The 12880-nt window shown below is 53.1% G+C and overlaps 1 protein-coding gene across 1 annotated transcript; it reads left to right on the top strand.

Annotated features, from left to right (window-relative positions):
- Positions 1-5461: 5461 nt before the first annotated feature.
- LOC144511357 (mRNA decay activator protein ZFP36L1-like) lies at positions 5462-7964 on the top strand. Its single transcript, XM_078241643.1, has 2 exons — positions 5462-5574; positions 6422-7964. The coding sequence occupies exons 1-2, from the start codon at positions 5536-5538 to the stop codon at positions 7301-7303; spliced, it is 921 nt and encodes a 306-aa protein (XP_078097769.1). The 5' UTR covers positions 5462-5535; the 3' UTR covers positions 7304-7964.
- Positions 7965-12880: the final 4916 nt, after the last annotated feature.

A 12880-nucleotide genomic window follows, 5' to 3' on the forward strand; every position in this document is an offset into this window, starting at 1 on the left:
TGTCTGCGTGGGTTTCCTCCGGGTGCTCCGGTTTCCTCCCACACTCCAAAGGTGTGCGGGTTAGGTTGATTGGCCAGGTTAAAAATTGCCCCTTGGAGTCCTGAGAGGAGAAGGTTAGAGGGGTTAGCAGGTAAAATATGTGGGGGTAGGGCCTGGGTGGGATTGTGGTCGGTGTGGACTCGATGGGCCAAATGGCCTCCTTCTGCACTGTAGGGTTTCTATGATTCTACTTGTGACTTATAAATAAACTTTAACACAGTTTGAACAGGCCTCGGGAGCCAAGGCAAACCGGGGCAAAAGTGAGGCCATGTCCACCGTCAGGTTACACAGCCTGAAGGTGCTGGGGAAATGGTTTGGAGGGACCAGGACATTCCAGTTAGAAACTGGAAGGAGTGAGTAGGTATAATGAACCCAAAAGCCCGGGCATGTGGGAGCAATGCTCCCTCTCTATTGCAGGTAGGAACCTGGTCATGAGGTGTGAGGCACTCTCGGTGTTGCAGGTCTGGCCCATTCCCACTCCTCAGCTGATGTTCCAGGGGACCCGGGTTCGAATCCCGCCACGGCAGTTGGTGGAACTTGAATTCAATAAAAAATATCTGGAATTAAGAATCTACTGATGACCATGAAAACATTGTGGGAAAAACCCATCTGGTTTGCCAAGCTCCCTTTAGGGAAGGAAATCTGCCGTCCTTACCCGGTCTGGCCTACATGTGACTCCAGAGCCACGGCAATGTGGTCGACTGTCAACTGCCCTCTGAAATGGCCAAGCAAGAATGTGATGTACAAACCTCGAGATAAAGAGGGGAGAAATGGCCCCAACATCACCCTATTCCTGATGGCCACTTTTGTGTGCGGCTGCATCGAGGAGATGCTCGGTACGCAGAGTGTCACTGCGTACTGAGGTTCTACCTGTCCCAAGTGTTGCGGAGGATGGCTCTGGCCACACTGCCGCGTAATGCTCCAAGTAGTTGGACCGTACCGCAGCACCTGTCCTTCGTGGAGAAATTCTTCCAGAAACACAACTTTGACCACATGGCGATCAAGCAGTGGTCCTTGAGGCCCTGAGGGAAAAGGAGATGGTGGATCCTGTCGGATGGCTCCCTGAGCAGACTGTCAGTATCATCTGGCAAAACGCCTCATCATCAGAACTTTCAAACAAGCACCAAGACCTGCCTTGGTAGGTTGTGAGAAGGGCACTCCCCGTCAGATCCTTCATGCACGCCCGAGGTCTCAACACCACCGCACGCTGCCCTGAAAGCGGCTGCAGGGGCGATGAGACGGTCGCACGCCTCCTTGTGAAATGTGCCTTTGCCACGGAGGTCCGGAGTGAGATGCAGTGACATTTGTCGAGGTTCATCCCAAGCGGCTCTGTGGCACAGGACTCTGTTTTCTACGGGCTGTTTCCGGGGACGCACACCGAGACAACTATCAACTGCTGCTGGAGGGTCATCAACTCGGTGAAGGATGCTCTTTGGTCCCAAACTTGCTGATCTTCCAGTGCAAAGATTTGTCTTCAACCGAGTGTTGCAGACTGGCACATTCCAAGGTCCAGGACTACGTGCTGAGGGACACTCTCAAGCTCGGGGCGGCCACCACAAAGGCACAACGGGAAAGGCCACCGTTTAAAGCCTTTCAACCAAGGCAGACCGAGGGGAGAGGAATTGTATAGAACCCGCTCGGCCTGTGTGACAGTGGAAGTATTACATGTATCACAATGGTATGGAAGCACCTTAGAGTGTAACATGATCTGTGTGGAGAACTGGAATATTATTGTATTTGTGTGTTGGCCAGTTTGAAATGTTTGCAAAGTTCTTTCAGGATATTTTATGAATAAAGTATAATTTTGCTAATAAACATTTTCCACATTGCTGGGTAGATGTCAGTGTACTGGAACAGCTTGGCCAGGGTCACGGCCAGTTCTGGAGCTCAGGTCTTCAGTGCTATTGCTGGAATATTGTCAGGGGACTTGGCCTTCACAGTATCCAGTGCCTTCAGCCATTCCTTGATCTCACTGGGGTCAATCGAACTGGCTGAAGTCTGGCTTCTGTGAGATGGTGGAGACTTCAGGAGAAGGCCCAGATGCATCATCCTGGTGTAACTCTGTCTGAAGATGCTGTGGATCCTGGGCTCTCCCCCACTGTCTCTTTGCCCCACTCACACCTACCCTCTGCTCTGGCATTCTCCCTCAAGATGTCACATTATCAGTAACCCCCACTGCTTGCCTCCTGGACTTGCAGGCTGCCCTGTCTGGAGACAATACACATCTCTTTAACCTGTGCTTAATGCTCCCTCCACCCACATTGTCTGTATCTTTAAGATCTGGCTGGTTGTAGGGATTCGCATTCTAATCAATATTCCGTAACTTGATTTTTGTGTCTCTGTGCCCTGTTTGAGAGCACATTTCCACTCCATCTGACGAAGGAGTAGCGCTCCAAAAGCGAATGGCATTTGCTACCAAATAAACCTGTTGGACTTTAACCTGGTGTTGTTAAAACTCTTACTGTGTTTACCCCAGTCCAACGCCGGCATCTCCACATAGTGACTACACAGGAGCACTCCAGCACTCTCTGATACCTGAACACTTCACACAGTTAGCTAGAGAGAGATAGAGACAGAGAGAGGGATACAGCGACAGAATCACAGAGGAACACATGTCCAGACACATGTGCAAACACCCAGACACAGAGGCACAGACACACAGAAACATAAAGAGATAGGAACACCGATAGAGGCAGAGAAACACAGACACACAAAGACACACAGGAACAAAACACACAAACACTCAGATAGAGAGAGGCACACACAGACACTCTCACACACACAGATACACAGGAACAAACACACAGATAGAGAGGCACTCACACACACACACACACACACACACAAATAGATTGAAACACCGGCTGATACAGAGGCAGAGGGACACACACACAAAGATGGATGAGCAAACACACAGGGAGACACACACACACTCTCACGCACACACAGATACACAAATAGAAACAGGGATACAAAGACACAAAAAAGGTGAACAGACACAGACTCAGACACAGACAGAGATATCAGTGTCCACAGACGACAGGAAGCTATTCATAGAGACAGAGACAGACTTACAGAGGGAGAGAGACTCGGATAGAAGAGAGAGACAGAGAGAGACAGAGAGAGAGAGATACACGGGGAAAGGACAGATTAGGCACCAACAGTTCCAGCAACATTTTCAACGAGGTTCGTTATTATTTGTTTAACTTTTGGGATTTTTATTGTTGGTGTGAATTCAATCATGGATTAATGACAGGGAGAGGAATATAGAGAGTGAGAGAGGGTGAGGGAGAGCTCCCCCACCCCACCCCGGGCTCAGACTCTCCCCAGGTTCAGACCCCCCCCCCCCCCCCCCCCCACCCCTCTCCCCAGGCTGAGAACCCCCCCTCTCTCCCCAGGCTGGGACCTCACCCCTCTCCCCAGGCTGTAACCACCCGCCTCACTCCCCAGGCTGGGACCTCACCCCTCTCCCCAGGCTGGGGCCCACCCCTCTCTCCCCAGGCTGAGACCCCCTATCTCCCCAGCGTGAGACCCCCCTCTCTCCCCAGGCTGAGACTCCTCCTCTCTCCCCAGGCAGAGATCCCCCCCTCTCTCCCCAGGCTGAGACCCCCTCTCTCCCCAGGCTGAGACCCCCTCTCTCCCCAGGCTGAGACACCCCTCTCTCCCCAGGCTGAGACACCCCCCTCTCTCCCCAGGCTGACCCACCCCTCTCTCCCCAGGCTGAGACCTCCTCTCTCCCCAGGTTGGGACCTCCCCCCTCTCCCCAGGATGGGACCCTCCCCTCTCTCCCCAGACTGAGATCCCCCCTCTCCCCAGGCTGACCTCCTCTCTCTCCCCAGGCTGAGACCCACTCTCTCCCCAGGCTGAGACCCCCTCTCTCCCCAGGCTGAGACACCCCCTCTCTCCCCAGGCTGAGACACCCCCTCTCTCCCCAGGCTGAGAACCCCCTCTCTCCCCAGGCTGAGACCCCTCTCTCTCCCCAAGCTGAGACCCCCTCTCTCCCCAGGCTGAGACACCCCCTCTCTCCCCAGGCTGAGAACCCCCTCTCTCCCCAGGCTGAGACCCCCCTCTCTCCCCAGGCTGAGACCCCCTCTCTCCCCAGGCTGAGACACCCCCCTCTCTCCCCAGGCTGAGACCCCCTCTCTCCCCAGGCTGAGCCCGCACCCTCTCTCCCCAGGCTGACCTCCCCTCTCTCCCCAGGATGGGACCCTCCCCTCTCTCCCCAGACTGAGATCCCCCCTCTCCCCAGGCTGACCTCCCCTCTCTCCCCAGGCTGAGAAACCCACTCTCTCCCCAGGCTGAGAACCCCCTCTCTCCCCAGGATGAGACCCCCCTCTCTCCCCAGGCTGAGACCCCCTCTCTCCCCAGGCTGAGCCCGCCCCCTCTCTCCCCAGGCTGACCTCCCCTCTCCCCCCAGGATGAGACTTCCCCTCTCTCCCCAGGCTGAGACCCCCTCTCTCCCCAGGCTGAGCCCGCCCCCTCTCTCCCCAGGCTGAGATCCCCTCTCTCCCCAGGCTGAGACCCCCCTCTCTCCCCAGGCTGAGACTCCCTCTCTCCCCAGGCTGAGAACCCCCTCTCTCCCCAGGCTGAGAACCCCCTCTCTCCCCAGGCTGAGACCCCCTCTCTCCCCAGGCTGAGACCCCCCTCTCTTTCCCGAGGCTGAGACCCCCCTCTCTCCCCAGGCTGAGACCCCCCTCTCTTTCCCCAGGCCGAGACCCCCCTCTCTCCCCAGGCTGAGACCCTCTCTCTCCCCAGGCTGAGACCCCCCTCTCTCCCCAGGCTGAGACCCCCCTCTCTCCCCAGGCTGACCGGCCCCCCTCTCTCCACAGGCTGAGACCCCCCCTCTTCCAGTGGCTGAGACCCCCTCCCCAGGCTGGGACTCCCCTCTCCCTGGGGCTGAGACCTCCACCCCCCCTCTCCCCCCAGGCTGAGACCCCCCCTCTCCCCCCAGGCTGAGACACCCCCCTCTCCCCAGCCTGAGACCCCCCCTCTCCCCAGCCTGAGACCCCCCTCTCTCCCCAGCCTGAGACCCCCCTCTCTCCCTAGGCTGAGACCCCCCCTCCCTCTCTCCCCAGCCTGAGACCCCCCTCTCTCCCCAGGCTGAGACCCCCTCTCTCCCCAGGCTGAGACCCCCTCTCTCCCCAGGCTGAGACCCCCCCTCCTCCCCCCTCCCCAGGCTGGTGACCGCCGGGATTCCGCGCCCTCCTGGCCGGCCGGGCGAGTTGCCCGCTGCCTCTCTGCCGCCTCCCAGTGGTCCCTCCCGGGATTTTCCGGAATCGCCGCTCCGCCCCCGCAGGCTGACTCAGAGCCGCGAGTTGCAAAGAGTGAGTCAGTGAGAAGCAGGCGGGGCGGGGCGCCAAGCGGGGCGGGGCGGGACGGTCCGAGCGGGCGGGGCGCCAGCGGCAATCCCGCCCCTCCAGCGAGCGCAACGCGATATAAGCGGCGGCGGGAAGGGCGGCTCCAGCAGAGCGGAGATCGCGGAGCTCAGCGGAGAGAATGAGCGGACTGAAGGAGCTGTATGAGCTGGTCTCTGGGGTAAGTGACAGGCTGTGCCTACCCCAACAGTGTACAGCAAGATCCCATTAACCACTGTCGATTCAGACTGTGCCCCTTCTGATATTGATTGAGTGATGAATGTCTCTATATTAAAACTAATAGCAGGAGGGGGTAAAATTGGGCTGTGCTTTATGTCTGGTGGCAGTCCCTTTGTGGGTTAAATTGCTGTTTGCCCAAATTTCTGGGTGAACCAGCACCTTTTCTGTGGCTGAGAGGGTCCCAGGACGGGGGAGCGAGGCATGCATTTGATGTGGTTAACTTGGAAATCGATTTGATTTGATTTATTATTGTCACATGTATTAACATACAGTGAAAAGTATTGTTTCTTGCGTGCTATACAGACAAAGCATACCGTTCATAGAGAAGGAAAGGGAGAGAGTGTAGAATGTAGTGTTACAGCCATAGCTAGGGTGTAGAGAAAGATCAACTCAATGAGAGGTAGGTCCATTCAAAAGTCTTGATGGCCGCAGGGAAGAAGCTGTTCTTGAGTCGGCTGGTGCGTGACCTCAGACTTTTGTATCTTTTACCCGACAGGGGAAGGTGGGAGAGAGAATGTCCGGGGGGTGTGTGTGTGGGGTCCTTAATTATGCCGGCTGCTTTTCCGAGGCAGCAGGAAGTGTAGACGGAGTTAATGGATGGGAGGCTGGTTTGCGTGATGGGCTGGGCTATGGTGCAGTTTGTAGTGGTCAGACCCCCCCTCTACCCCCCTCCCCTTATAGTTTCTTGTGGTCTTGGGCAGAGCAGGAGCCATACCAAGCTGTGATACACTCAGTTGTCGGGGTGTTGTTTTATCCTTGTTTCTGACTTTCTTTCTCTTTCCTTCCAGTTGAACATCCTGGAAGCTGATGACTTGTGCCATTTTCGACCCCAGCTGGATTACCGAGCGGTCAAACCTCCGGCTGGATTCCGCCGGCACTCCACCAGCCTGGTGCCCCAGGGGCGAAGCCAAACCCTGGCCCTGGACGACGGCCCCTGGTCCCTGGGTCTGAGCCGCTGCCTGAGCCACGGGGACGCGCCGGAGGAATTCGGCAAACCCGCCACCAGGTCCACCCTGCCACCACCGCAGCAGCAGCAACAGCAGCAGCCGCCGAGCCCCCGCTACAAGACTGAGCTGTGCCGGCCCTTCCAGGAGAGCGGCCTCTGCCGCTACGGGGACAAGTGCCAGTTCGCCCATGGCCACGGGGAGCTCCGCATCCTCAGCCGTCACCCCAAGTACAAGACCGAGCTGTGCCGCACCTTCCACTCCTGCGGCATCTGCCCCTACGGCTCCCGCTGTCACTTCATCCACCTCCCGGACGGGGAGCGGGCGTCCCGTACCCCGCCCCAGCTGCCAGCCCGTCCCCGCCTCCGTCAGAGCACCAGCTTCTCAGGGTTCTCCTCCTCGGACCGGCTGCCGGGGCTTTGCCTGGGCTCCGGCTGTCCCCCATCCCTCTCGCCGCCGCCCTGCTCCTCCGACCTGCCCGACTGGGACTCGCTGAAGGCCGTCGTCAGCCAGGAGTTTTCCCGGGTCATGAAGATAACCTGCCACAGCTGCCAGAAGCACCTAAGCCTGGCGTCCCATCCACAGGCGGAACACTCCTTCAGAAGCCCCTACGCGGACTCTCTCTCTGACCAGGAGGACTACAGCAGCAGTGGCTCCGAATCTCCGATCTTCGACCAGAACAGGCGACTACCCATTTTCAGCAGAATCTCGGTGTCTGATGACTGAAACCTACCTGGGGACAATTCTATCTTCTCGCTCTTTCTCTCTCTCTTTCTGTTTGAACTCCCCATAAACTCTGAGGAGGCCAAACCCCCCCCTCCCAATTTCTCCCTTTACCCTTGCAATCTGGTTCCAATCTCGTGAATTGCGCGAGGGTCTTTGGAATTTATTCAAGGCAGGTCCCAAGAGTTATGGGAAGGGCAGTGGAGGGGGAGGGAGTTTGAGATCAGGAACCATCTTGCTGGAATGGCCTACTCCACTGACGACCTTTTGCCTGGTGAAGGGGTGGGGCGGTGGAGGGTCTGGATTTCGGCAGAATGGATGTAGCAAAAACTGTGAATCACCTCTTTTATAAAAATAAATGCACAGATTCTGCAAATCTCTGGTGATCTGAGCAGAATCAGGGAGCCACAGCCCACTTTATTATATATCAACCTACCTTGTACCAAGTATTTTTACCAACTTTCTAAGCTGTCTACTGCACAATATACAGTTTATTTAAATTATTTATTAAAGATTTTTTGAAATGTTTTGTATATTTAATGACATATATATATTTTATTAGATAATTTATGATCTTATTGGAAAAAAAATAACTAAATGACCTTTATTCCATTTTAAAAATGTTGCTTTAGGCTTTTATTTCACTTGTGAAATAAAGAAGGAAAATGTAAAAATCCTGGTGTCTGTAGTTTTGGAAATATTTGAGGCGTGTGTGTTGTGTGTGCATGCATCATAGAAATCATAGAAACCCTACAGTGCAGAAGGAGGCCATTCGGCCCATCGAGTCTGCACCGACCACAATCCCACCCAGGCCCTACCCCCACATATTACCCGCTAATCCCTCTAACCTACGCATCTCAGGACGCTAAGGGGCAATTTTTAACCTGGCCAATCAACCTAACCCGCACATCTTTGGACTGTGGGAGGAAACCGGAGCACCCGGAGGAAACCCACACAGACACGAGGAGAATGTGCAAACATGTACATGAATATGCATGTGTTTGTGTGCCCATGTGGCGTGTGTACATGTGTGTGCACACCTGTATGTGTTGTGTGTCCAATAATAAGTATCTTCTTACTGTGCCCACCCCAGTCCAACGCCGGCATCTCCGCATCAATGATAATTATAGTCAGCTGAATGTTTACCCCTGCAGCCCATCGCTTGTGCTTTTCACGCACATCCCTATATATGGTGTTAATGCACTGTAGGGTACCTATGGAAACTCTCCGCCAGCATGTGTGTTGTTTAACTAATAATTAACTATGATACAAGCTGCACAACATCCTGCTGCCTTGGTGCGGCAGCAGCCCTGTGACGTACACAAGTTACCTGAACCCGCCTGGGTTTTTAGATTGGGCAATGCAAGGGTGTAAAGCAACTGGGCTTTTAACTTGCTGAGCAGCGGCTGTACCTGGCCTGTGTGTGTCTCTGATTTACAGTTTAACACCCCCACTGTCCCAGTGTCTACAAGTACCCGCACTCTTGTCCCCTGGCAAGGTGCCCAGAGCTAAAACAAGGAAGTCTTTTATGTGCGAGGCTCACGCCCAGACCCGAGGGGTGGGGGGAGGTGCAGCATTGGTGGTTCGTTGCAGACTGGGACTACGTGGGAGTTACATGGGAGTCTGATACCCAGATCTCACTCTGTGCTTCAGTGTGTATTTAGCAATCTCCTAGGGAAAAAGCTGACGTTTCAGACACATATGTTTTAAATGTTCTTTTTCATTTTGCAACGTTCAGCCCTGCGATTGCATCATTTGTTTCAGATCAGATGTAAGTTTTAAAATGAAACTGAACTCATTCCCAGATCAGTACTAACTGCATTCCAATATTCCAGTAAATATGTTTTCCCTTATTATCAGCTGAGTAATGGTACAAAAATAGCTTATGAGTTTTTTCTCATTCAACCCCCGCGCCAGTGTGCGTGGCAGGGGGAGTGTGGATTTTCTGCCTCTCTCTCACATAATCTTGTTCTGAGAGACACACATGTACACGTGATTTGCAGAGACACACACACACGTGATTTGCAGACACACGTGATTTGCAGAGACACACACGTGATTTACAGAGACACAGACACAAACGCACATACATGATTTGCAGAGACGCACAGAGATAGTCATCGACTTCAGGAAGTGTAATGGAGAACACGCCTCTGTCGACAGCAATGGGGACAAAGTAGAAATGTTCGAGAGCTTCAAGTTTTTAGTTGCCCTGATCACCAACAACCTGTCCTGGTCCCTCCCATGAGGATGCAATAGTTAAGAAAGCCCACCAACGCCTCTGCTTTCTCAGGAGGCTAAGGAAATTTGGCATAGAACATAGAACATTACAGCGCAGTACAGGCCCTTCGGCCCTCGATGTTGGGCCGACCAGTGGAACCAATCTAAAGCCCATCTAACTTACACTATTCCAATATCATCCATATGTTTATCCAATAACCATTTGAATGCTCTTAATGTTGACGAGTCCACTACTGCTGTAGGCAGGGCATTCCACGCCCTTACTACTCTCTGAGTAAAGAACCTACCTCTAACATCTGTCCTATATCTCTCACCCCTCAATTTAATGCTATGTCCCCTCGTGTTAGCCATCACCATCCAAGGAAAAAGGGTCTCACTGTCCACCCTATCTAATCCTCTGATCATCTTGTATGCCTCTAATAAGTCACCTCTTAACCTTCTTCTCTCTAACAAAAACAACCTCAAGCCCCTCAGCCTTTCCTCATACGATTTTCCCACCATACCAGGCAACATCCTGGTAAATCTCCGCTGCACCCTTTCCAACACTTCCACATCCTTCCTATAATGCGGCGACCAGAACTGTACGCAATACCCCAAGTGTGGCCGCACCAGAGTTTTGTACAGTTGCAACATGACCTCCTGGCTCCGAAACTCAATCCCTCTACCAATAAAAGCTAACACACCGTACGCCTTCTTAACAACCCTATCAACCTGGGTGCCAACTTTCAGGGATCTATGCACATGGACACCCAGATCCCTCTGTTCATCCACACTACCAAGTATCTTACCATTAGCCCAGTACTCTGTATTCCTGTTACTCCTTTCAAAGTGAATCACTTCGCACTTTTCCGCATTAAACTCCATTTGCCACCTCTCAGCCCAGCTCTGCAGCTTATCTATGTCCCTCTGTAACCTGCCACTTCCCTCCGCACTGTCTACAACTCCACCGATTTTAGTGTCATCCGCAAATTTACTAACCCATCCTTCTATGCCCTCATCCAGGTCATTAATAAAAATGACAAACAGCAGTGGCCCTAAAACAGATCCTTGCGGTACACCACTAGTAACTGAACTCCAGGATGAATATTTCCCATCAACCACCACCCTCTGTTTTCTTCCAGCTAGCCAATTCCTGATCCAAACCGCAAAATCACCCTCAATCCCATGTGTCCGTATTTTCTGCAAAAGCTTACCATGGGGAACCTTATCAAACGCTTTGCTGAAATCCATATACACCACATCAACCGCTTTACCCTCATCCACCTCTTTGGTCATCTTCTCAAAGAACTCAATAAGGTTTGTGAGGCACGACCTACCCTTCACAAAACCGTCCAATAAAACTCCCAACAATCTTTACAGATGCACCATAGAAAGCATCCTTTCTGGTTACAGCTTGGTATGGCTCCTGCTCTGCCCGCAAGAAACTACACAGGGTTGTGAACGTAGCCCAGTCCCATCACGCAAACCAGTCTCCCATCCATTGACTCTGTCTACACTTCCCACTGCCTCGGGGGAAAAGCAGTCAACATAGTCAAGGACCCCACACAGCCCAGACACTCTCTCTTCCACCTTCTTCCGTTGGGAAAAAGATACAAAAGTCTGAGGAGTCTGAGGACAGCAACATTTCAAATTGCATGTGTGTGTCTGCAAATCATCAAGACAAAAGTCTGAAGTCACGTCCCAATCGATTCAAGAACAGCTTCTTCCCTGCTGCCATCAGACTTTTGAATGGACCAACCTTGCATCAAGTTGATCTTTCTCTACACCCTAGCTATGACTGTATCACTACATTCTGCACTCTCTCCTTTCCTTCTCTATGAACGGTACGCTTTGCATAGCGCGCAAGAAACAATACTTTTCACTGTATCCCAATACATGTGACAATAATAAACCAAATCAAAAAGACACGCATGCACACACGATTTACAGACACACACGCACGCGCGCACACATGATTTGCAGAGACATACACAGACGCATGAGCATGCACATGAGGCACACACACAACAGACACATGTGCATACATATGATTTGCAAGGACGCACACACATAGACAAACACGTGCACACGTGATTTGCAGACACACACACAAACATGCAATTTGAAATGTTGCTGTCAGGACATCACTTTGGGGTTTATTTGTGCAGGGTCTATGATTTCCCTGCCCCAATCCTCTTCTCAAACTGAGAAGCAACATGAAGGACGTGTTTATATCTGTTTCTGTGGCGTGTTTTCCCCTGGAACAGATCACTAGCCTGCTGTCAGTGTCCATAACTTGAGGAGACACCACTCTTTGGCCAGGAGACTCAGCCACTCGCCACAGGCGCAGTGTGAGGGTTTACAGGTTGTTAAAAAGCCTGTTTGGCCGCAGTTGAATCCACCTTCATGGCCGTCAAGTCCTGGTGCGGGACTCGAACACAGACCCTCTGGCCCAGACGGAGGGAGGCCACCCACTCTGCCACAAGACCTCCTCTGCACACTGACCGTGGATGCTATAAATTGACCTCCACCCTGCAGAGGAAGACTTACTCCTGATCATGAGGGGGGTGGGGGTGGGGCGGGGAGGCGGGGGGGGGGGGTGGTGCAAATCTCAAAGACCTACTCAAAAAGCACAACATCCCTTCATGTGGTTAGCACTGCTGCCTCACAGCGCCAGGGACCCGGGTTCGATTCCCAGCTTGGGTCACTGTCTGTGTGGAGTTTGCACGTTCTCCCCGTGTCTGCGTGGGTTTCCTCCGGGTGCTCCGGTTTCCTCCCACAGTCCAAATGCGTGCTGGTTAAAAAGTAAAGTTTATTTATTAGTCACAAGTAGGCTTACATTCACACTGCACTGAAATTACTGTGAAAATCCGAGGCCCCGTCTGCTTGCTGGGACGGTTGTAAAAGACCCCACAGACATTACAGAATGAGGCCATTTGGCCCATCGGACCGGTGCTGCCACACTCCAGAGCCTGTTCGGCTACACTGAAGGAGAATTTAGCATGGCCAATCCGCCTAACCTGCACATCTTCGGACTGTGGGAGGAAACCGGAGCACCCGGAGGAAACCCACGCAGACACGGGGAGAATGTGCAGAGTCCGCACAGACAGTGACCCAAGCCGGGAATCGAACCCGGGTCCCTAGCGCTGTGAGGCAGCAGTGCCAACCACTGTGCCACCGTTAGGTGCATTGGCCGTGCTAAATTCTCCCTCGGTGTACCCGAACAGGCGGCGGAGTGTGGCAACTAGGGGATTTTCACAGTAACTTCATTGCAGTGTTAATATAAGCCTACTTGTGACACTAATAAATAAACTTTGTGTCGTGCTGGTGTTTTTTTCACGACTTGAGTTGTGTATCAAT

This window comes from Mustelus asterias, chromosome 24 (genome assembly GCF_964213995.1).
Source record: "Mustelus asterias chromosome 24, sMusAst1.hap1.1, whole genome shotgun sequence".
NCBI lineage: Eukaryota > Metazoa > Chordata > Chondrichthyes > Carcharhiniformes > Triakidae > Mustelus > Mustelus asterias.

What these genes read in the sequence shown, in the direction of transcription:
- LOC144511357 (XM_078241643.1), top strand. Translation starts at nt 5,536, where the DNA reads ATGAGCGGACTGAAGGAGCTGTATGAGCTGGTCTCTGGG. An exon ending in TGTATGAGCTGGTCTCTGGG is followed by an intron (nt 5,575 to 6,421) that starts GTAAGTGACAGG and finishes CTTTCCTTCCAG; the next exon opens with TTGAACATCCTGGAAGCTGA.